Raw genomic sequence first — 26,040 nt, 5'->3', positions numbered from 1 at the left:
ATTTCTCAATTAAATTCGAATTTTACTCAATTATAAAGTGCGGTCTTGTTCAACCGATTCATTTTGTCCGATCCCGTGCAGTTGTAACGCCACTGGCGTACTTTCTAATCTTGGAAATACATAGAAATCTAGACTTGAGTGATTGGATGCAATGTTATAAAAAGAAGAATCGTTACACCTCATTTCAAAGAAATTTTTCGCCGAAATAGTAAAGAAATAAAATGTTGTCATTACAACTGTAATATCACTAGTATTTGTGAAGCAATAAAAATTTGTTAATATAACTGGAATAAAAATTCATCGACCTATTTATGTTTCAACAAATGTTTGTATCTGTTAGATACGCTGGTGGTTCAAATATAAACCAATATAAAGTTTTCAATAACCGCGAGGAAAATTTAGTGTCGTAAAAGATGTTAAAACTGGTCTGTTACAAAACGTAGAGAACAGCCGGGACCGTGTAACCTCACTTTTTAGTGTACTTTAGCCACGAGCGTGAAGTATGTACCAGTATCTATTACGCAACGCCCATTATTCGTTTTTTTGGTGTAAGATAATGTCAAATACATAGAAATTTATTGAAAATTCTTCGAGCAATTAGGGGATAAGGGAAGTGGACATTATCTCAGGAAGGCTAACAGATATCGAACCGTGGATAACTTTGTTCGATAGATCTCATCAAGATCTATCTGTGTGTGAAAAGACATGACGATTGACGTCGCTCCAAGAAACATAATTCATACAGATGGCTGGCTAGCCTATCGATGCCTCAGCAATAAAGGTTACACACGTAATTAGATTTGTTTCTAATAACGGGGTGCCAGCTGGCGATAGGCATGTACCTTCAGAATGTCGTAAATCTGAACCAAAAATAGTCCCATTTATTTCAATAATAAAAGAAATATCAAAAAAGATTTTCAAATATAAAAGTTACAGATTTAAGTCCAATTATAATATTTGCTTGAAGAAAATTATTTTTGTTTACCTTTATTTCAGTCTCTAGCACAACCTAACCTCACCTAACCTTACAAAAATTACTAAATTTTCATTTTATATATTGATTTTCACACACAGATAGGTCTTGATGAGATTTATCCAACAAAGTTATCAATGGTTCGATATCTGAGATAATGGCCACTTCCGGTATCTCCGGAAGTAAATGTTTCCGCATAAAATAGATTATGATAAATCGATTTCTCATAATATCAATAGTGTATGTATAGAGTTTCATGATGATCGTTGTGGGGTGGCTTATAATCTATCACGGGGTGTTTTTTGCAACTTGGTTGATGATAGGATAATTAAGGCCATAAAATGAACATAATTGATGCCCAAAAAAAATATTTTTGAGTCAACATTTTCCGCACAAATGTTATCTACGTCAAGTTAGAGAAATATGAATTCATCTTTTGAAGACATTCATTTTATCAAAATTTTGAAATGGCAAAGCAATATTTTAATGGCTTCTAAATTTTTTAATTTTTGTAAACTGTAAGTATTTAAAAGTGACATGTAAATGAGCATTTGTATAAAAGTAATTGTTGCGATGTTGCAACATAATGGTTTCAGTACTTTATGGAGGATAGACAATTTTGACTTTTTTTAGAATTTTACTAGCTTCCTTGTACAAAATTGTCCCTTTTTTGAAAAAATACTAGCTTTTAAGTCTCTTTAACGCGAAAATAGTCGCCTGAGATCGAATTTAATGGTAAAGACACCGCTGGAAACCCTGCTATTTTTTTTTTAAATTATCAACACTTCTGTAAACGAAATTTGATATAAATAATAACTATGACACCTACCTATATATATAAAATTTTTATTAGTTATTGGATTATTTTTATCTCATATGTTTGCGTTCATCATTATATTTCAACTTTAGTGTAGGAGTTTCTATTAAAAGGATTATTATCATTACATAGTCTGTATATAATTATAGACAAAGATATTGGAAACATACTTTGTATTGAAAAATAAACAGTATTGATTAATCTACATACTCAATATTTTTTCAACCAGAAACAGCAACATACCTCACCATGTATTGAATTACGATTCAGTGGAAGGCGTAATCTGTTTGTATCAACTTTTCCAAAGTAATGCATTATTATGGAGTTTAATTACATTTAATTGAAATGTAACTTAATACCTGGCGTCACCTACTCAAAGATTGCTTCTTGCAATAGGTTCAAATTGTATTTAATTGTATATTTTTTAATATATATTTATGTTTCTGAATCGTCTTAATTTTGGCTCTCTTCTGTTTTAAAATTGAGACAAATCAATCCTTCTACAAGCACTGCACCGAGAAGTTAGAGAAGCATTGGAATGATTGTATTGCCCTTACGTTGATGAATATAATCGATTTTTGGCCAAAAAATGTTTTTCTTATTTTTTCACGCGTCTTATCTTTTATTAGAAGATCATTCATGACCGAAAATTAGCAATTGTGAGGTCAAGTTTCAATTTTTGTGTTCATTGCTCACTGAAATATTCATGAGCTGATTCAATATCAATATATTGACAACAGTCTGAACACTATTTTTGGTCTATAACAAAAGTCAATAACTCAACAAAAAAAAAACAATAACATTTGTCACAGTATTCATATTCATACATAATTGATTGTAAGGTGAAACTTTGACCGACCTTGAAACTTTATTGCTATTGTATAAAAACAAACTAAATGAAAGTAAACTGATACTTACCATTCGATCCCTCTCATCTTCAATTTGATTAATTAAATCGGCAAAATTGCTTAAAGATGCAGAAATAACTTGTTCATCATCTGTTTGTGTCCCACCAACACATTCAAATGTGAAACTTTTAAGGCATTCGGCAAAAGATCGCTGAGCTCTTCCCAATTCTGTAACAAATATTATTGGTCTTCAAAAATGTTGGAAAAATAAAATACAAATATTATTTCTATTGCACTAAATTATACAGAGGTCGGCATAAGTCAGGCAACAAATTTGCTTTAAAAAAAATTCGGAATCAAAATGAATTTATTAAGAGAAATTACAAAAGGGATTCGAACACTGTAAGTGCTCAAATTGATGTCAATTTACGGCAGCGTTTCTCAACGAAGAGGCAAGTCCGGCAAAGCATGTCAAGCTGTCAAGACGGGTAAGTGGTCCTCTTGCAAAGACGGGCTCCTTCAGGAGATCCCACAGGAAGAAATCACAGGGTGTCTGGTCATATGACCGTCCGGGCTACTCAACGAATCCCCTTGTCTTCCTACGAAGCTCCATACTCCGTAAAATAACTGATGTTCGCGAGTGTTAATTCGCTGTCTATTTGTCTACGTAAATCTTCGAGCAATTCGCATGGATACCTGCCCACCCACACTCCCTAGGCAGGATTTATTCTTCTTCTGGGTGTTCCAGTACACGCAGTTTTGCAGATTGACCTGTTCAGCTTAAAGTTTGCTTCATCCGACCACAAAATGCAATGCTGGAACTGCGTATAATCCTGACTAAATCCGCTCGCGAAATTCCAATCTGCGAAATCATCCTGAAGTTCGTGGAGGAGACGTAAAAAACGATTGGTTATTTGAAGTTCGCCCGATACCTGCACTGCAGATTGGTTCGGCTGCTCAATTTATGCCAACATCATACTTTTGTTAGTTGTTACAGATACCGTTCGTCCAGAACGCGGAACGTCGGCAACAGAGCCCGTTTTTATGAAGTTCTGGTACGTCTTCCACTCTGTTGAATGATTTGGTAGCGGCGAATTCGAAATTTTTTTATGAAATTCGGTAAACATAGTACGACCTAACAAAAAAAAACTCATGAACTCATTTCATGAAGGGTGTATCAGTTATTCATTCTAAAAACGCGTCTACTCGATGAGCACGTTTTATCATGTCGGAAGCACGAACATACTTCGTTTTTATCTTTTTCGACAGCATTGCCAGACTTATAAGTAGGGTTCACGCCAGCATGGCGACATAGCGACAAAAGAAACAATGTAAATAAGCCGCTTGCTTTAAAAAATTGTCAGCACTCAAACATCAAACGAATTTCGCCATATGCGCCTTCGCCAAATTTTAAAATTCCATTGTAGCTGAGCAGGGCCGGCCTATATATATATATATATATATATATATATATATATATATATATATATATATATATATTTTCGAATTTTTTTCAAAATTTTCAATTGTTTTCTTAAAAAAAAAACAAAAATATTTGTGGGAATATTTAATACAAAAATCTTTGTTTTTGACTTTTATTATTTAAGCATTTATATTAATCAATAACAGACGTCCTTTGCTGTGTTAAGATTAGTATCTAAAGTTTTTGGGTCATGAGTAGGTGTTTAAACAATCCAGATCATTTTTGCTGTATATGTGTTGGTGTGAGTTGGTCAAAAATACCTATTTTCATTATTTTGAGATGCTCTTGGATAAGTATGAGAAATGTTGGGCCCCTGAATTGTGTTCTATTTGGTGTGTGGAATATTTAAGATAATAAAAAATTGGTATAATTTCCTTTACATATGGAACATCGATCATTTAGTGAGACCCACAAAATCATCTCGAAGACTCTGATTTTTGTAGGGTGAACATAACGGTTCAAACACTAAAAATCAAGCCAAATGGCAGCCCCAAGTACTAGTTGTGCGCTCAACTGACCTTTCACTGCCTAAATATATATCTGAACCATTAGAACAAGACAATGAAGGGTCAAACTCATCACAAAATGATGCTTATCTTGAAAGTATCTCAAATGGGCTGTAATGCTTTTCTCAAAATGAGTTAGATGACCTTGTAAAATGTTTATATATTTCTAAACCTTCAGAATTGTTAGCATCAATACTGAAAAAAAAAATTAATTTCCTCAGACACTAAAATAAGTTTTTATAATAAAAGAGACAAAGAATTATGGCTTATTTTCCCTAAGAAAACGGTATTAACTTTTGTTCAGATATCAAAAATCAAGTGACTGGCGTTTATTTATTGACAGCTCAAAACGTAGCCTAAAATGTATTCTACTAGATAATGACTAAATATGCTAGGGTACCTATTGCCCACAGTACAAATGAAGAATATTGTAACATTTGGTTAACAGTTAGTCTCGAATGAAAAACAATGAACATAAGTGGCAAATTTGTGTTGATTAAAAAATGGTGAATATTCTCAGTCGTCAAAGTGGTTACACTAAGTATCCCTGTTTTATATGTACTTGGCAAAATACAGCTAAACTAGAGTATTAAGTAAAAAGAAAATGGCCCTTGGGAGAGAATATGGGGCAGTGAAATAAACATATGACTAAGTTAAAACTATAGGATTGGACAGCTTTCGTCTCTGTGATGTAGAATTTTCTCAGAAACAGAAAATCTGAAAATATATTGTAAAAACCTTCTGCTGTAAAAAATATGGGGTGCAATATAAGCATAAAACTCCATTTCCTTGTTTTTGATTTAAGAGATATGAGCGAAGAGCATGAATCAGGACTTACATGTCAAGGAACAGCGCTACAAGGGTTTTTGAGATATGAATATGATGTCTGACTATTGTTGGTCTCTGATACATTATTTTCCTAAGTATACACATGAGAGAAGAGCATTAAAACAAAATTTTTTAGAACCCAATGATTAAATTTTTGTAGTAAAGTTTACTTCAGTAAACACACGTTTTTTCTGTTTTATACCAATATAGCTCAAAATCAAAAACAAGAACTGATAAAAATCTTCTATATATATTTTTTGAAAATATATCATATGTGGACAGTAACAGGCAAACTTTTTTTTTCGGCAACAGATGTACAGTAAACTAGTGGTATCAATAAAGATCCCAGAAACTCTAACTTAATTAAGCTCTTCATTATTAGGAACATCAGATATTAAGTTTCTACCAAGATGATACTGTTCTGATGAGAGAGATTGATTAATAAACGCAAAGAAATGATAGAAAATACCATAAACAAATAAAAGGTATAGGTGATTGGGATGATTGAAAAAGAGATAGGTGATTAAATGAAAAGAAAATAGACTTGCTGTTATACTTCTAAATCACAATTTGACAAAATATATAATTAACATTATTTGTATAATACCTATTTATTTTCACATGATATTCAATTAAATAATTAGTTTCTGTTCCATTGACTGAAATTGCAATTCTATATTTAAAAAGTAATGAAATAGTAAAAGTCTGATATAATTATACTAATATATCTCAACTTATTTCGGAGGCACAAGATAATGTTATGTAAACCTTTTAATTGTACTATTCTGTGCACCAAGGTTAAATAAATCAAGTTGCAAAGTATAAATCATAATTATTATGATTACAATTGTGACTGAAAAACTTTGAAGACATTATAAAACAAGAACTATTTGATTATCTATTTTATTATTATCAATATTGCAAAGCCGTATATTACAATTATGTTCTAATCTATTCAAATGTTACTTGTACCTAATAAATTTAATTAACGTTAATCTCTTCAATCTTAACATTGATATTTGAGTATTAAAGTCTAAATAATTTTAGCTAAACAACAAATCCCTAGCTGTGTATTTAACAATAAGTTTAAAAACTTATAGGTAAATGAGCTAAATTATATTATATAATAATAAAAATATTTAAATAATGCATAAGCCCTGATTTAAATAGGATTTCACATGTGAAATTTAAACAAAACATTAAAAAAGTGATTTCTACATACGTTTCGCTGATGTCAAAAGGTCTTTAACTTCTTTTATAATCCTTTTGATATGTTGATTAGTTTTTTCAAGCTCCCTTTCGTGTTTATGAAGATTTTCTCTAAAATAAGGACTGTCACTCAAACATTCAGTGAACTCCAAAGGAGGTAGAACGACCCCCATATTGTTTTTTCAAAATCACTCAACATTCATAGAATCTAGAAAGATATCCGTCGTTAGATACCGTCAAATATCGAACAACGCACATACGATCAAATAAATATATAACAAATAAATCACTAATATGCTCGTATTCCCGTAAAACTTTTCGACAACACCTTAATTATCACACTGATATAGAAAAATCACAATAACAACCTGTTGGAATAATTTATCTTATACATATAACTTACTACGCTTGCGTTATCAATTTCTTTTTAATGACATATGATATTTTGTAGATACCACAAGTGTCGATTGTCAAGTTATGATCGATATATGGTTTTTAATAATCGATTATTACTATCGAATTCGACATAAGAACCGATTTTATACTAATCGGAAATATAATGAATGATTGCTTATGCTGTATATATCCATTTTTGCTTATTGTACCGTATTTTCTAATCAAATTTAGTTGTTACCATAACTACTTATCAGATTACGAGACATAATTAAATAAGTTTCTCCGGCTTACGACCGTTTCTACTAGTACACATTTATTTGTTTTTTAATTCTATTTCTATAAGATGCCGTTTCTACAGATACATCTACCCAAGATGCATATTTTTTTTGTCTGTAGAACGTGTATGGTATGCGGGGCAATATTGAACAATTAAGTTTAATTCTTGGTCATTTACATATTTCAGTTCGATATTCATGTTGTTAGTACAAAAATACTATGTAATTTGACAAGAGAATAAGATAACGGAGATATTCCGAATATTAAAGTTATTTATAGTACAGGAATAATATAGTTAAATATGACTTATCTTGAAAGGATAATTCCCATTTTATTCCTACCATTGAAGTACTTACTGGAATAACATTTTATCTGATTATATTGTACTTAGGATGTTAGATAACACAATTCTAGAATCCACGTTAAATAAATTGAACATTTTTATTATAATTTTAGAAAGAGTTGAATAAAATGAATATTATATACAGGGTGCTTCTTATAAGAGCTGACACACTGGGGTAGTATAGGGGAACCCAAAATATACCTTATACCTTTATACCAAGTTGCATCCCTGAGGAGATCTAGTAAGAAGGACCCAAAATGTTAATTTGTTTGTGACCCTTAAACTTAAAAATACCAAAACGAGTAGTTACATTGTACCAAACTGTTAAGGGCATTCAGTAACGGTAAGTAGAAGTTGATCAAATCATTCTGTGGGGGTTATTTAGGGGTGACCTAACCTTATTTTGATACCATGGATAATTTTGTACTAAAACTTTTTTACTATGTCATTTTTCATAAAACTTTGTCATTTTCAAGGAAAAATCGAACAACCAAAGACATTGTTAATGTTATTTTAAAAAGTCTAGAGTCTAGGCTATGAATATATTCATCATATTGGACAATTTGCAATTCAGTTCATTTAATAATTAAATTGTCATAATGAATGGAAAATTTTGATTTAGCGAACAAGTGGATATGTTAATGGTCTAAGGTTTTTGTGAAGGAAACTGTAGAAAAACAATGGAGGAGGTTCCCTAATTGAGTTGTTCTTCGCAAAGAAACATTTTCTAATTAGCTCCGGTGAGCAGAGAGGCCAATCTTGACAACAATAATTTTCTCGCCCAATTCACTTATATATATTGGCAGCTTGAAAAGTCTCTTACATTGACATTAAAATGAGATGGTTAGTGCACCCACAGAATAAAAGCTATATCGGCATAGGTAGAATTTGCTTCTGAAAGTATTAAAATTTTAAGCAAATCGATGCGTCTTGATGAAAATCTGTTCACCGTTGTTCACTGGACTATTTAGTATCACCAGGTATGAGTTTTTGCGATCACCCGTTTTGATTATATTTTCAATTTTAAAATGACCGATATCTGAATAACATAATTAGATATGTGACCGAAGAGTACAAAAACGCACATTGTTGCATTTTAAAACAAATAAAATGTAATTCCCCCCCAAAACTAAAAACAATTATTAGGTTTGGAGATAGGAACTACATGTAGGAAGGTTTTGCTAATAGGAAAGTTTCTGATGTCAACAATTAGGGACAGAAATGGATAAGAAAAAAATCTGAAATTAATTTAAACAATTTAATTATTAGAAAAATTGAATCATATATAAAAAAGATAGATAAACTTCCAAATACATGTAAAGCAAGACAAACTACATAATATTTATCAGTTTCCATTAGGCAAAAATAATATTAAACAAAAAACAAATTAAATAAAATGTAGGTAGTGGAAGACCGGGTAATGGTGGCCACAAACACACCTCCAAAAGTACATCTAATAGAAGCGTTTTAACAGTTTTCCCCGCGGTGCTGTCGCTACGCACACGTTGCGCGGGGATGCCAGATCTCACGATATTTGTCCTTTTTTTCACGATTTTTTGATTTTTCGAGGACGGTCTTTTCGATACTTGGTTGATAGCAAGTACTGTTACCAGAACCGTGCACAGCCGGTGATTGCACATAAAATATCTATAACCGTTCTACGAAAGGTCCAGACTAGTAGGATGGAACAAATCTGTATTATATATAGATCATCAATTGTGTATTCATTTAATATAATAGCTGTGCCGTCAGCTATGTACGAGACAATTAACAATGAATTGGCTCAACAGGCATGAGGGGATGAGGCCAGTGTTTGTATCATAACAGATGAGAACCCCAACCTAGCAGTTTTGTGAACATAATATCAAATTAGTTTTATTTGAAAACGCTCGGATCCTGATATCATACACAAACCTATTATATTCACAATACTCAAACATCACTGACATAAATAATGTCGTACGACAACCTATAAGGTAATAGATAATGTGAACGATATAATGGGGTTATTTGAAAAACAATTCAGCTTGTTCTAATGTAAAAAAAATTGCGGCAAATACTGACTGAATCACTCTATTGAATCAGGCCACTATTATGTATCGTAATAAACGCCACATGAACGTATGTTCAATCATCCTCGAAGATCAGGCTTTGGCTGCTCAACATGATTTACTTTTCATACAAAAAGTAATTCGATACAAATCAGTAAATTCGACAATATCAACTGCGGAGGTGGGGAATTTGCGGCCTCCGTGAGTTTTTTGTGCGGCCTTTATAAAAGATGTTAATATATATGATGACAATTTGATATATATAATTGAGTCGGTATGTATGTTAAGTTCCAGTAAACTACTTGTGGTAATAGCCAATTGTATGTTTCAAAAGTTAGAACGGCACCCAGTACAAAGTGGTAATACGCATTGAGAAAGAGTTTTAGGAGAAAGAGGAAATTGAAGAAGATTCTTTCCAATGGTGATATTGCTAAAAATAGTTACTAAAAAGATTCCCAATCCCAATATCCCAAAAGTATTTCAAAGTAGGCGTAACCTTTTTACTGTCTTCCTTACATCATCTTCAGCAAGCAGCTGATTTGAATAGTTCTAATAGAAGCTGAGAGAAGGATGATGCCTAGATCTACTCTACTAAATAGCATAGTACTAGAGTTCATCGAGCACTGGAACTAGAAGGCAAACTTTACATGAGAACAGTTCTGAAACAGAGACACAATAGACATTGAAGTTGCAGTGCAATGTAACCACTAATAAGTGATGTAATAATATGTGAGAACAAGATGACATGAAGTATATTCATAACATTGTATTTTAATTATCTGAGTTATGATATATAATAGTTTAAAGATGAATTAAAATCTAAATCAATGTTTGATACCATTCTCAAAATTCTGTAACCACCAAATCAATTAATTGTAGAACCCATAAATTTAGACCAGGGTCGAAGCCTTCAAAAGTGGTAAAAAGTGAAAAAAAAGTAGTAGCATGAAACTGGTTGGAAAATATGATATAAACGAAAGGAAAAATAACTTACGGGTGATATAAGTTCGGGAAGTGGGAGGGGTGAGTTTTAAAGGGTAAAAAACGGTTTATCTCCATTTAGGGCAAAACTACAAGTCTTATAGAAAAAAGTTATAAGGCAAAGTTGTAGGTAATAGAAAGATCTACAACTTTTGTATTTACAATATTTTCACATAACCTCAAAATTTATGTGAAAAATTCAAATAAATTCAAGTTCTTGGTTTTTTATTTTTATCTTTTTCAAAATATATTTTTTTTCTACGAAATTTGGTGAAAATTCACCTTTTTATGTCCCAAATGCACTATTTGATTTAAAATACTCATTTTTTTAACTGACTTTGAATTAATATTAAATGAATTGAAAATTGAAAAAAAAAATTTTTTGCATTTTCTGAGAACATTTTATATAGTAATGTATATTCTTTTCAAACCATCAGAAAGTAGTAATTTCAACGAACAAAAAGCACACCTACACTACAGAAAAAAGCTGAATTTTCGATGGAAAATTAGGGTGCTTTCTTGATATTAAGTTAAAATAATGTAAAAAATGAATATTTTAAATCAAATAGTGCATTTGGGACATAAAAAATTTCGCCGAATTTCGTAGAAAAAAGATTTTTTGAAAAAGAAAAATAAAAAACCAAAAACTTGGTTATTTGAATTATTCACATAAATTTAGAGGTTATGTGAAAAAATTGTAAATATAAAAGTTGTAGATGTTTCTTTTACCTACAACTTTGGCATTTAATTTTTTTCCATAGGATTTTTAGTTTTGCTGGAAACCTTTTTTACCCTTAAAAACTTACCCCTCGTATTTCCTGAACTCAGATCAAATTCAATTTTCTTTTCATTTTTATCATATTCCACTTGGAGCACAGATTTCATGCTACTGTTATTTTTTTTGGTTTCAAAAATTATCGAGCCTGGTCTAATTGAACAATTTGTAACAAAGATTGCACAAAATTGAAATATTAATATACATTTGGTAAAAATCCTGATATTTCATGTATATTTACTCGAGAAGATACATAATATCTTCTTTCATTTTGCATTTCTTTCACGTCTATACAAATAATAGGATGCTTGCCTATTATCAATTTCTGCCCGTAATCCCTTATATCGAAATGCTTCCATCTGGAAACATGGTAAATATAAACCTGAAAAACAAACATATAAAATTAATAATAATGAAAGAGTTATCGGATGGAATATTCTGAATCATTTTATTTTTGAATTATGATAACCTAAACTAGCACTTATTGTTCATTTCTCAAATCCTTTTCTATAGTGTGATCAGACATCATTTAACGTTGTCGTCTTAAAATATTCAAAACCACAAAGTATGGAATATCCTGTTTCATTACATTTTTCATGGCTACATGGAAAATTAGGTCAACTGTGATTTAGGTTCCATAGTTCCCAAGAAAACTTGGTCGAAATCAATAAGAAAACTTCATTCATACCGAGCTTTCTTTTATTTAAAAAAAAAGGATTCCTTTTGTTTGTTTTAAGTTTGTTTTACAAACTGCCGGGTCAGTTAGTTTATTCATAAAAAGGTTTTATATAGATATAGTTCCAACTTACGGAAACCTATTGTAATATTGAACTGGGTGGTAATAATTGAATCATCAACAGATCAGAAATTTAGACTTACTATTCCTACGTCCATTCCTAGAAGAAGAGTGTTGCCGTACAAATAAATATAAGTTATATAACATTTGAAAATTTCCCAAGTGCTGAAAAGTTTTTTACTGCATTTATTTTTCTCGCCCAGCAAAAAGAATTCGATTAAATCACATTTAACATCATCTTCACTTCTATCTAAAACAATAATTAGAGAATTACAGGCTATTTCGTTTATTATCACATACATAGTTGGAAAGTGAGCTTTCATTCAAAACATCCTCTGAAATGAATCATTGATTGTCAAAAATATCTAGGATCGTTCCAGATATTGTTCCATCTTTTCTAAATTATAGAACAACTTATACTATGTACCACATGATATGAGAGACCACTATCATCAATTGTTTGTTTAGTAGTCACTCTTCGATTTTGCAAGTCGATATCGTGGATTTTTTAAAATTTTTGTGTGTGTACTCCACCTGTAGATTCCCCTAACCAAATTTTTGTGACTCTGTGTTTGAGACAACTTTTTTAATTTTAAGCGCAAGTAATTATACATCGCGCGTAGCTCGAGACGATCCATTTTGATACTAAGACGTATTTCAATTATAAGTATACTTCAACGTATACAGATTTATTAATTTCTAGCGCGATTTTAAACACGATAGATAACAACTTGGAAGGGATGAAACTAATTTTGTTCATTGATAAATGCGTCAAGGGAGGAGCAAATTAGTAGTAAAAAATCACTTACATAAACTTACGATAACATCATTCCTTAATATTTGCGTATTTTGACTATCTACATGAGGAAAATTAAAAGATATACTAGTTTTTTTCTTCATTATATCCATAGTAGATCCTTCAATACTTCCGTATTCAATAATTTTAACTTCGTTATTAATTAAAAAGGTGCAGACGCCTTCCCACATATTCATGCACGATATACAGGTCGGGGAATATATTCTTGAAAACCAAATATCACACAATTCTCTGCCTCCACTGACATTCACCAATTTGGTTATCGTTATTCTACCGCCGAATCTTTCGTAGCATATGAAGTTTTTGTAAACGCTAAAAAATACGACGTTTTTACAAAGGGTAGTTTTTTATATCCAATTCTTGAAATCTTTTTCATTTTTATCTATCTTTTGTACATTATAGCACGGTTATTATGGTAATGGTCTTTATACATAGTCCGGAAGACAGTGTTGCAAATGACAATCATTTCAGGATGCTTGATTCATAGTTGTATTGAATGATTATTAGATGAAATCTCGCGATATGGAAGTCGGCAGGCTCAAGGAAGGTAGATGGGCGAGGTAGAAATTTTTATTCAGGTAAAAATTCAATTATCCAACACTGTTATCAGGCCGCTCAAAAATTTTACCAGGGACTGCTTACATATTTAATACAAAAAATTACTACAATAGTCAGCAGCCTAGATAATGGTGGATTCCACGTCAGCCGGCTGGATAGACCTTATGTAAAAGTAATTATATTCGATTTATTTCTGGCCGCATGAAATTAATATAAATCACTTTTTATGTCAAATAATATATAAAACCAATCAGCAATTTGTTGCTCGGTGGTAAGATCGTCAGCAGGGCGGTAACAACGTCTATTGGTCATTGAAGGTCAATTCACCCTCAAATCTTCTGCTGACCCTTTCATTTATTTATAGTATATATTTGGGTTTTTTAATTAAAATTCGCGTTTTTATCTATCTCTTTTATAATGAATGAGATAAACATCATTTTCGTGAGCTAAATCTTTATTATTTTTTATTTAAAACTTATGGTGACCTTTTTTAATAATTTTTATCTCATTTAAACTAGTCAACTAAGTCAATAATCGCATTTATTCTTATTTGTCTTTTTTTCGATATTTTGAGGGATCAAGATGCAAGGAAAAAATTACATGTTCACGCAAGTATTACAATTTATTGTAAATTATATTTTAAATGCTTAATCAATGCATGTTTTTAAATATTGAACTAATGCAAAGAACATATGATACATTATGTTACTGTTAGTAATCAGTATCACCCACCTTGAGTAGACCCACCCACCATTAGATTATCAGCGTTATTGAAAATAACTGTTTCAACTGAAACCTATCGACCTGAAATTACCATGAAAAATGCAACGCTGCCTCCCGGCCTAACCGGATGTGATTATGACCACCTCGAATATAATATATTATAAAATATAAATGAGCAAACCTTTAGGATTAATAAAAAATTTTAAATTTTGGAGATGGAGAACACGAAATTTGTTTTGTGTCTAAAATATTGTAGTGGGTGCTTCGTCACTCCATTTTAAAACGAAAAGTTGAAAAAAGATAAACATGTCTGATAAGTCTTGTAGTTAATGAGATACAGAGTGTCAAAATATTTTATTAGAAGCAGCACAATTCGTTAATCAGAGCATATGTTTAAAATGTGCATCCCCAGCCAAAATGCAAGAACCATCTCGACGTCGCATGTATTGATACCAGGATTCTTACAAATTACATTACAGCCTTGTATCATACGAAGTTGAAGATCCAGAGGATTGCGTTCAGGTGTACTTATCCTCGTCCTATCCACTTGCACCTTCTAATAATGAGAGAGACATCGCCCAAAGAACTGGAAGTTCAGTTTCTAGAAAATGAAGATATGTCTGACCGTCAACCCTTCGATGATACCAACCTAAACATTGACCGAAAAGGAGTGTTTGGACCGTGCTACAACCGTTACATGTGGATTTACATCTGCCCATAAGAACATTATGAAAATTCATAGTGGCCTGTCTTGAAAAGTTGGTTTCATCCGTAACAGAATATTGGAAGCAAAATTGGGATTGTTTGCGATTCTATTTAAAATTCATTGACAATATATACGAAGCGGATAGTAAATAGGAAGCAAATACTTTGAACTCAATATGGATACAATAAATTACACTAGTCAACAAAAAAATTTCACGTTTTTTAAATCGTATATATTGACAATATTCATAGTTTATATCTAAAAAACATGCCTCCCATCTATTAAAAACAAAAACTTAAAAAAATTCACTTTAAATATCAATTAGCTCTACTTTTCCCTTTTATGCACTTCCTCTCTTTAAAAACCAACAGTAATCACCCTTCATGGCCGAATCCCATCGTCCTTGATAGCGAATTTCCATTGTTCTAATATCTTGCTGGAACCTTTCACCTTGCTCATCACTGCCTGGGCAACCACGCAAACGATGGCTGATGATGATGATGTGGAAGAGGATTTTCAGGAGCTAGGTGTGATGGGGTGGAGACGCCCAGCAGTGGACCATGATGACTGGAGGAATGTAATGGACGAGGCCAAAGCCAAAACGACGTTTAGTTTTCAGTTAACATTTCTTTCATTGTTCCCAGATTTTTAAAATTTTGTTGTATTTGTATGAATATTTATATTTTTGAAAGTTTACATTTGACATATGTATACTCAATTGAAATATTTTTGTAAAGCCCAACCTCATTTTTTGTATTAAAATAGTACCCTAAAATCTGACTTAGTTTATATGTACAAAGCATTGCATCCCAAAGTTCTCTGGCCGAATTTATTACCGCCCCTTAGATATTCATAGAAAAGTAATTAGTTACCAATAACATTAGAGAGGACGGTGAATATTGATTCTGTGAATAATTAAGATATTAAATCATAAATTTGTAATACATTTTAGTATCTAATGAAGAATATTCACCTATGAGATTTCACGTCTAGGATTTCCAGATAATTTGAGGAAAAACCATCATAACAAAATATTTTAAGTCCAGATTGATGTGAAAAAAGTAAACATATATCAATTCCGCTATCATTAAATTCACCTGTAATTTAAAATATTTCTTTAAAAATTATATCAAGTTAGATATTTACCAGGGCACATATAGAGCAAATCCAAGATATATCATTAAAGTCTAAATTAAATTAAGATGAGTCTTTCCTATAACAAGGTGAAAGTTCTTCTCCTCCCCACAAATCTAACCCCCTTAGGTTTTACTGCAGTAAACTAGCTAACCATCAGATTTTCTCTGAGGTGGCATTATCCTGCAAGGAGCTGTAACATTGATTTAAAAACCAAATAATATTTGCATCTAGAAGTGTCAAGTTCTTGATTAAGTTATCCGTCCCGAAAATGCAACTCTATAGGACTCTCTGTTTCCTCCTTTTACTGAAATTCTTTGTTTAGTAGGATTTCCTACACCACAAAAATGTTCTGGGCTACAGATTTGGGAGCCCAGTTCTTGGAATAGTGTCATATTAAACCCGAAACAGAGTATTTTAATGAAAAGAATGGATTCTAGTAAAGTATTCACAATTGTCCATTTACTGAATACATGTACATGATTTTAATTAATATCCACTGTTTGTTTTTACTTTTTCTTGACTAGCCACTTCCATTTTACCTAAATTTGATCACAGCATCCACTAAAGTAAGTATACCTGATTTCAGCTGATTGATATGGTTTGAAAAAAATTCAATTATTGAATAATTTTTGTGCTCACATCTTAAAGTTCAATACTAGTTATAGTTTACAAGGTAGTTCATTATTTAATGAATGAGATATGCCTTGAAATTCTCCTTAGTGAGTTTAGTAAAAATAATATATATGGTGATCACGCCTAAATTATTTTAAAGATGGTTAATGTTTTATCTCAAGAATATAAGTGCCAACATTTTTTATAAAGTTGAATATTCTTCAAGCAATGCAGTATGTTGTGTTATTAATTGCTAAAAAAAAAATGAAAACTGGAGCAAATAAATAGCCCTACTACCCAATGTGGAAATTTAACAAAATTGCCCAAGTAAATATCTACTGCTACTATTAAATGTATATTACTTTCAATAAAATTGAGACTGTTTATTCTTACTGCTGAAAGACGCTCGAAGAAAACCATTTTCCATTGACTAGTATAAATCTTGAGACGACCATCTTCAGTACCAAGTGCTATAAAATCTTTGGAAACAGCAATGCAAGATATTTTGGGAACATCAGCAGGACTTAGGATAATGTCACAAACTACTCTATCCAGATTTTCAAACGAAGTCCAGTTGATGTATATATTTAACCACTTATTAAAATCATCTTCTCTGTATTGCTGTAAGTATTCTAGAAGTTGATTATTGGGAATTTCTTCTTTGCAACAGCACTCCCAAATTTTCGTTTTCTAAAATAATTAGCTGAACCTGACATATTGATATTATAAAAAAATTTAAAATTATATATCTATTCTTAGTGTAATCTGATAATAGACAAACTGTATATATAAAAAAAGTTTTTATACTGCTTGAGAAAATTTAACATCAAAATATATAAGATGTTTAGAACAAAATCGTGCAGAAAAACTGTGGAATTTTAAAGAACAGATATTTTATGTCTGCATTCTATTATTGCTATAGCAGTTACCTGGAAACACTAATCTCAAAAATAAAGGACAGTCTTTTATAAAATTTTACAGGAGTACTATCTCAAATGATTTTCATTAGGAATGGCCTCCATATAGTATATAATTCGTTAAAATCCTTCCAATAATGTATACCCAATATCATCAGAAACAATGGTCATCCTATAGGCCAGATTTGACACCAATGAAACAATTTTTTGATATTTTGTGAGATGCGCAAGCGGGATTTGGGATTGGAGTATACAGTTGTCATTATTGAGGGGAAAATGAGAATATTTCTGAAATATTTATCCTTATTATTTAACAATATTCACTTCAGCCCAAGAAATAAGAAATATATCAGTAAATCATAATATCACATAAATAAATATGTATCTTTCTCGAAATTTCTTAATTGAATTAGCTCATCAACTTTGACTGAGTTTGTTACAAAATATGCTTAAAATTCTTCAGTAGTTGAAATTTGAACTCTCTGAAAACTTTTTGCAGGCATGATAGAGGCAGAAAATTCCAGTTAGTAAAAGCTATTCACCCCTCTGTATAATATCAATAGTTATGACCATATCTCCTCAGTTTCTTAATTGTAGGGTTCACACCAGCAATTAAAATTTAGTGGTCCAAAAGGACCACCTAAGTTATGATTTAGTGGTCCAAAAATATAACGTGGTAGACAAAAGTAAAAAAATTAACATATGTATGATACACACACTTTTATACATATTTTTACGGCATATACAAATTCTTTTATGCAAAAACAGCACAGTAAATATAAAACATAGGTTTTTTTAAAAATATTTTGGGCGATAAATTTGTCGTCGATGTGTATGATTTTGCGACAATTGTCGCTATGTCGCCATGCTGGCATGAACCCTACTTATTTGTAAATATTATTTTTTCACTAATATCACTTCTTTTTATAAATAACTAATAAATTGTATTATATTCTATATCAGTATGATTACAAACCCTGCTTTCCAATATAAAGTACTTTTTGGACAAAAAATCGGGTTGGTGTCCTGCTTTAGTGTTTCAAAATTATGATCATCTTAAATTTGAGAAATATCTTTCTTACAATATTAAGAATTTTGATGAAGTTCAGTAGACAAAGGAAATACTTATATTGATAAAATTACTAATTTAATTTGTTAATTTTTGTTAATTGCTTTCTTAATTATAAAAATAATTCAACTTTTTTAGATGCTCCTGTTGGTAGATCAGAGTGATATATAAAAAAATTAGAATAAAACAGAGGATAAAGATACAAATACAGAGAAGTTTACAATGGAACAACAGATAATTTCATAGTAGTTACCACATGAATCAGCAAAATAATCCTAAATTTGAAATTCTTATAACCCCTACACTGCTGCACTTTGGTGGATGTTGAAGGAGAATCCAAACATTTTTTAAACTTACCTGGGAAATACGATCAACTATACATTTCCAATCCTCATCAACTTTTCTAGCATTTAATAATGTAGTTCCATTACATTGTCTTAATATTTTTTCTATGATTTCAACTGGAAAGATCATTTTAATTCCAAAACCTTTTGTTGGTTGAATAAACTGAAATAAAACGACGACTGTGACTACGTTTCTTGTCTTGAAGTTATTTATAAACATCAATCCTTTCTTCATTGTTTACTTACAAATTGAACTTTTAGTGTTTCTACCTTTTGATCATGGTGAAAAATCGGCAAAATACATAAGAGGGTTTGAAGGAGATTTATTTTAAATTTGTTTTCTTCTTGTTAATGTTATTAGTTCAAAAAGTGTACAATGTAGTGTTGCACCAGTGGCCACAATGCAACAGCATAGATAAAAAATAGTGTAATAGTTTTTCAATGATCAAAAAATTTACTGTCAAAGACTAAAATTAAAGCCACTCGCTCATTCAGGGCGATATAGTTATATGAAATCAATTATATATGAATTCATTAATTTTTTTCTCATATTTCCGGCATTTTTTATCTATTACCGAAAGCTTTTAACATAATTATTATTTAGATATTTTAGATTATTGTGTACGACTTGCAATTTGAATTCACTCATATTATTATTATTTTTCAAAGAAGTTACGATTAGAGAGGGTCGATTGGTGTAAAAATCGATATTTCAGTTTTCGATATTTATATTTTTATGGCAATATTGCTCGTCACTGTGCGCACATCTGTGAAACAATTTGTCACTTCAATTCTTTCAAAGGGAAAAGCAACTACTTAAGAGCACCTTTTTAAATCATTGTTATTAGAAAACTCATTATAAGAGAAAAAAGTCACAGCGAAATATTTTGGTATGTAATAAAACAGCGCTCTTGATTGATTACGTAAAAACGCTTTCTATGGTAGTTTGACATTGACAATCAGACCAATTAGCCCTTGTCATAAAATACTACTTTTTGTGTCATAAAAGTGTAATTTAATTGAACAGTTATTATTTAGAAATAAAAATAGGTATTAATTGTTGGTGAAAAATAAGTTATATATTATATATATGTATATCTATAGACATTAGCAACCACCTGATTCGTTTTGTTATGTAGATAATTTTCGTAAACCAAAATGGAACATTTGGCTCAAGATTTATCCATAGCTCTAGAAGAATCAGAAAGTTGTGGCTCTCTTAATATCATTAATGTAGGAAAATGGGGCATGAGACGAAGAACCCGCTCTGCAGGAAATTTACGTAAATATTTTTCTACCATTTAGTTTTATTGGTTAAACAGTGTGTTTCAGATCTGTATACAAACAAACCTGGAGACAACAATTCTGATGCAAGTTCAAGTAGTAACTCCGAAATTCGTATCGACAAACATCGAAACAAACTGGTTAGCTTCCATCAGTCTGATTCGGATGATATGTCGTTTAGCATAACAGTAGCAAAAACATTAAATCAAAGAACATCCCTTAGAATGAGGCATCCCATGTATAATTTCTTAAAAGGTATATTTAATAGAATGCCCAGGGTCTTGGTACTATTAATAAACTTGAAAAAAATTTCAGATTCAGTTTTATTAATACTTATATAGAACAATAAGTTTGTCTGTAAGTACATAATCTTTAATAAATAATTTTTGATTGATTAAAATACATATTTTTCAAAATTAAAGTCTCAAAACTTTAGAAACAACTGAAACCAGCATTTAACCTAGATTTTTTACTATTAGAATATTGGATGTTACACTTGGATTTACCAAATAATTCATTTAATATTTTGCTTAGAAGTAGATAATTTTTGACTTGTAAATTGTATATATTATAGTGGTGTGTACTCCCCAATTGCTCACACAAAAGCATTATTATAATCAAGGCTTCTATTATGATGAAATGTTAGGCAAGCCTGTTCATGGGATAGACAAATTGAAAAATTTAGTTAATTTGGGGGTTGATGACTGAGTTTTGATTCACTGCTGTACTTCTTAAATGAAAAGTGAATTTCAGCAATGTGAAGGAGTCAATTTCAGAGGTTGCTTTTGCACATATTTGTTGAGATTTGTTTTACTGATGAATTATTTAACATCTACACTTAAGATAATGTCTACTTTCTTTTTAAATAATTTTTGTTCAGTCCAGTTTTTTTTTGGAACTTTTTGAGTGAGTACCTAAATTGCAAATGTTTAATTTAACAAAAATTAATCCCTTGCAATTCCAATAACAGGGCCCTATTGCAACATGAAGTTTCTATAGTTTCTGTACAAGTTTACATGATTTATACACTAAGTTTTATATGTATATGTATATGGATATATAATTTTCAGTCTGTTAACATCTAAAATTAAGACAATTTAGTAACATAAACATATCAAAAGGTCTAAGAAATATATGTTATTATATATTTTGCTATTAATAGCTGTACAATCATATAAAAAATTGTTATAAGGGTGCAAAAAATTTTCTGCTGTACAATTTGTGTGATAAATGCCAAGGCATATGAGGTATGATTAACCACATTTTAATTGTTACCAGTGACCTTGAATTTTTTTTTGAAGAAACCAGTAAATTTTTCGATAATAAGCTTGTATCTTTTAATACAAAGTTGCCTCTATTTTTTCTTTGGTCAATTTTGAACTAATTTTTAGCTACTGTTAATTAATGGGAACTTGAATAATAATTGCTCTTTATAATACTAAACATTTATGTATCAAATAAATATGGTATAAGTAATATATTAAAATGGTTTCAGGTGTTAGTCACTGTCTGGAAAGTGACTCAGTAAACGAACATTCACCCGCACGTCCGAATATTAGAAGAAAAAGGAAATTTAAGAGGATGAGTGTTGACGAAACACCAATGCCACCTTGCGGTAAAAGAAAAAGGCCTCAAAGAATGGAAATTGCTGATAATGGGAAATCTTCAAGATACAGTATAAAAATTAAGCCATTACACCAAAGCCTGGTAGACAAAATTGAAAAGTTTTGTCATCCATCCACTGGTGCTGTAAGTATAGGAAGCTTTCATTGGTAATGTTTCCAACTAAACATTATTCATTACCTCTACATTAACACTGATATTTACATTGACTTGGACTTATTTTGATAATTGAGTTATTGTCTTTTGTAGCCTCAATTTACCTACATTCTAGTTGCTTGATAATAATAAAACTTCTTTAAAGTAGTAATTTTGTTGTAAGCATGGTACCGCTGTACCAAAACTAAAACTATTTGGGGTGGTATTTGACGGGGTAGTGACCTGTCAGGAGACCGGTCACCAGTTTCAATTCCCTTCTAATCATCAGACTTCTCAGCTGATAAGGTTATGAATCATTTGTTTTGTCTTAGGCCTGGAGTGTTTCTCCAGTAAGATTCCATCTGATTCTCTAGCCATTAGCTCAGTTCGTTATTAATATGAGGCCACAGTAGGGTTCTGGCCCAAGGTATGAAGTCATTGCCCTTTTTTTAGCAAGGCTGTCTGCTTCCTCATTTCCCGGTATAAATTGGTGGTATTTTAGCCACATTAGGGTTACTTTGTTTATTTTTGCTGTTTTTTTAGTGTTAGTTTACACACCCACACTAGTTTTGATGTTCACTGTGTTAGCTTTAGCATAAAAATAGTGTCTTGGACAACCGTGACTGGTTAAAAAAATCAGTCTTTACTTGTATTTCGTGCCTGTTTCAATGAAGCACAATTGATTAATGAGACAGGCAGAAGGCTAATCTATGTGTTCCTTAGCTTGTCTAATGCCAGATGTTCAGTTCATCTAATTTGAATTTTTTTGACAATTATGATGATATAACGATACAGTGACTTACTATTTAAATGATGCAGTTAATCAGTTAAGATTAATAATCAGATTTACTAATTCTCCTTTCTTGCTTTCACTACATAATTACGTATTTATTCAAAACTACTTGATTTGTGCATTGTGATTATTTTGTTCATGTCAGTTTTCCACTTCCTATACTTATTAAAAGCTTTCTCTTAGCTCCACTCTTTGAAAATTCAATTCAGATTCTATTACTTATTTTTACATTTTTTCAACATTTTTATAACACAATTATAGATTAGAGTTATACTGCAGCCCAATGTGTACGCCAAACAGGTTTAAATATAACATATATAATTATGCCACCTACTCATACCATAAACTGGAAAACAATACTCCATTTTTATAAGGTCATTTAATTTTGTTTTTGTTCTCGTGTTTGGCTTGTAAAATAAAATGAAATGTACAATCAATTTTACTATTTTCGATGTAGACGTATATAAGATGAATGTCAACTATTTTTAATAAATATTAAAATCAATTCATAATTTGATAGTGTAACTCCATGGAAACTCAGGGTTTTGATGAAAATTGCGAAATAGCAAGTGAAAGTAGCATAAGCTGGAGTGGAGGTGAAGGCCATGAAGGAGATGACGAGCTTACTGATTGGGGTCCATCAATGGATAGTTCCTCTACTATGGATCAATCATTTAATGACTCCGATCCCAGAGAAATTAGAGCAGGTTAGTTAAAACGACTATTAATTTTTTAGTGACTTCAAAAAAATTTGGTGTGTTATAATATATCATTTGCAAGTTGTAACCTAATATCTCAGACTGGAGAGTCGTGTATGTTGATAAGTTAGATTTCGAAGAAGATGGGTATTTGAAAATACTTGGCAAGATGGGCAGGGTATGTCCAATGACCAGTCTTCATTTTAAGTATACTTGCTGAATTAAATTTCGAAGTTGTGAATGGATTGTTAACATATAGCGCCAAGTGCAATTCTCTTAATTAATATAACTTGCAGAAATTAAAAAATTTAATTTTATGAATATATTTATTAAAAGTTTACGTTTTATACCAGGACCAGATATATGTATCGACGAATACAATACAATTACAGTGTAATTGTGAGTGTTGGTGTAGTGGTAGTGTATTCAGTATGAATATCACTAACAGTTCCAGAAATTCCAACTTAATAAAATTCAATGGTAAAATTAGTTTTATAACATACAACTAGAATAAGTTTTATAACATACAACTAGAATAAACCTACAAAATGGGGCATACAGATATACGTTTTGATTGAAGAAACACATATTTGATGAAAATACATCCATCACTAACAAAAAAGTAGGAATGATGATATTGTCCTGGAAAGATAAAAGGGTGGTTAGGCTGTTAAGCACCAGTCAAAGCGCTGAATTCATTACAAAAACAAGATTTTTAAGAGGAGGTGAACAACAAAATGTGGAAATTCCAAAAATTGTTGTTAACTACACGGCTTCAATGGGTGGTGTTGATCAATACGCGTCATCATACTGTTTCCTAATAAAATCTCTCAAGTGGTAAAGGAGAATGTTCTTTTAAGGAATGGAGATGTCCGCCAGAATATTATGTCTTTTGATTCATGGTATAGAACTGAAAGATAATCTAATTTCTTTTGGATCAACAATTATCATTCACTTCATATCTGCACCCCAGCTATGATCGGATAATACTTTACAGATATTCTTAATCTGATCACGAGATTTTTTAAGTTGTTAATATTATTTTTCATATGAACTTAGCTATTTGTAAAAAAATTTGTGGTAATCACAATTATTTATATTTATGGATATACTTATCCCAGCTCCGACTTCATATGCAAATTAGGTTGAGCAGACATTTTCCCAATTTTATTATTTTAATTTCTATGTAATTTGTAAATGAGTGCAAAAATATTTTAAATAAATTGAATTCAGAATTTAGGTAGTATAAATAGTCATTTTTTTAGGTTGTCGAAGGTTGGGTGAAGAACGACCTGGTTTCAGTATAAATACAAGTGCCAACGAAAGAGTAGCCAAATTTTTACAAGATACATCAAAGTCTGAATTGAGATTATACGGAGCAGAACGTGATAAATTAGGTCAGTTGGCGACGTTGTATTCATTGGATCTGTGGTTTGAAAGTCCAAGTGCGTCCTTGCTTCGAAAGACCACTAGAACTCCTTCAATGCAACCTACACAGCGACATCATTCGGCTTTGACAGCAGTACACAAGAAAATTCGTACTCACAGCCATCATATGATCTCATAATTTCTCAACGTGATACTTGAAGAAATGAACTTTTTTTGTTTTGATAATTTTTATTTTTAGATAGTTGTGTAAGTTACGAGGTCGAAAGTTTTGTATTTTGTTTGTATCTATCCTTTAGCTACTTTAGAATATAGAAACACTCACATTATCATTTTTTATTGCCAACAAACATTTTTTCATTGGAAAGTAAAAATTTGGTCAGTATGGTTTACAAGGACTGAATATTTAAGTGGAAGTTCTGAAAATGTTGAACAACTTGCCAATCGAACAACAGTTTTCTTAAATTTACTGACTTGAACGTAGTATTAGGATGCTATACCTCACAGTACTTTGCTGACATTTACGTTTTCTTTTGTGTCTATCATATTCTTTTGTTTAGGTACATTTTTCTCAGAATATCTCCACAGCAATAAAAATCTGCTTGTGTCATTGGTATTACTTCTAAAAGATTTTTTATTTTTGTTTTTCTAACAGCGTTATGCCACTCTTCTGGTGAGTATATTGGCGTGGTTGCCATAAGCTTCGATTCATTTTTGTAAAGAGATTAAAACTAATAAAATGAAATTAGTTTCAGTTTTATGACAGAAAATGGACCATGTAGTTTTTGTTCACAAAAATGCCGCACTGCCAATGTTGCACATTGCTTTTTATACACTCTTTGATGTTCATATTTTGCATATTGTAACTAAACGCCAGTAAGTATTTGAGACAAACCAAAACAAAAACTACACATACCCCTATCTTACTAACTCAAAATATGATCAAATTTTATCTT

General features: G+C 31.1%; 3 protein-coding genes across 11 annotated transcripts in view; 1 reads left to right on the top strand and 2 right to left on the bottom strand.

Annotated features, from left to right (window-relative positions):
- LOC130896204 (rho GTPase-activating protein 26) overlaps window positions 1–7,106 on the bottom strand; it is a 45,012-nt gene extending 37,906 nt beyond the window's left edge. For 2 of the 4 annotated variants that reach the window (XM_057804130.1, XM_057804132.1), the window contains exons 1-2: window positions 6,678–7,106; window positions 2,709–2,866 (exon numbers count right to left, since the gene is read on the bottom strand). In XM_057804130.1, coding sequence (XP_057660113.1) covers window positions 2,709–2,866; window positions 6,678–6,837 — 318 coding nt within the window. In that variant the 5' untranslated portion in view covers window positions 6,838–7,106. The remainder of the gene's footprint in view (window positions 1–2,708; window positions 2,867–6,677) is intronic. The other 2 variants (XM_057804133.1, XM_057804131.1) reach the window with 2 other exon arrangements.
- A 1,817-nt stretch (window positions 7,107–8,923) lies between these two features.
- Window positions 8,924–19,823, bottom strand: LOC130896198 (uncharacterized). 3 transcript variants are annotated; one of them, XM_057804124.1, is made up of 7 exons: window positions 19,412–19,823; window positions 19,179–19,328; window positions 17,198–17,525; window positions 16,060–16,183; window positions 13,092–13,411; window positions 12,366–12,532; window positions 8,924–11,868 (listed from the first exon to the last, which is right to left on the bottom strand). In XM_057804124.1, exons 2-7 carry the CDS (start codon window positions 19,293–19,295, stop codon window positions 11,683–11,685), a joined length of 1,242 nt encoding a protein of 413 aa, XP_057660107.1. In that variant the 5' UTR covers window positions 19,296–19,328; window positions 19,412–19,823; the 3' UTR covers window positions 8,924–11,682. The 3 variants fall into 3 exon arrangements, with proteins under 3 accessions (XP_057660107.1, XP_057660106.1, XP_057660105.1); XM_057804123.1 differs by having other exon boundaries at window positions 19,436–19,688; XM_057804122.1 differs by having other exon boundaries at window positions 19,179–19,690.
- Window positions 19,824–19,901: 78 nt separating this feature from the next.
- On the top strand, window positions 19,902–25,413 carry LOC130896197 (uncharacterized). 4 transcript variants are annotated; one of them, XM_057804118.1, is made up of 6 exons: window positions 19,902–20,055; window positions 20,305–20,447; window positions 20,498–20,704; window positions 21,945–22,198; window positions 23,521–23,707; window positions 24,964–25,413. In XM_057804118.1, exons 2-6 carry the CDS (start codon window positions 20,324–20,326, stop codon window positions 25,263–25,265), a joined length of 1,074 nt encoding a protein of 357 aa, XP_057660101.1. In that variant the 5' UTR covers window positions 19,902–20,055; window positions 20,305–20,323; the 3' UTR covers window positions 25,266–25,413. The 4 variants fall into 4 exon arrangements, with proteins under 4 accessions (XP_057660101.1, XP_057660103.1, XP_057660100.1 ...); XM_057804120.1 differs by lacking the exon at window positions 20,498–20,704 and having other exon boundaries at window positions 19,921–20,055; XM_057804117.1 differs by lacking the exon at window positions 19,902–20,055 and having other exon boundaries at window positions 20,127–20,447.
- Window positions 25,414–26,040: the final 627 nt, after the last annotated feature.

The sequence above is a fragment of the Diorhabda carinulata genome, chromosome 7 (assembly GCF_026250575.1).
Source record: "Diorhabda carinulata isolate Delta chromosome 7, icDioCari1.1, whole genome shotgun sequence".
NCBI classification, from domain to species: domain Eukaryota; kingdom Metazoa; phylum Arthropoda; class Insecta; order Coleoptera; family Chrysomelidae; genus Diorhabda; species Diorhabda carinulata.
The sequence above is the reverse complement of the archived record's forward strand: the minus strand, read 5'-3'. Positions and strand labels throughout refer to the sequence as shown.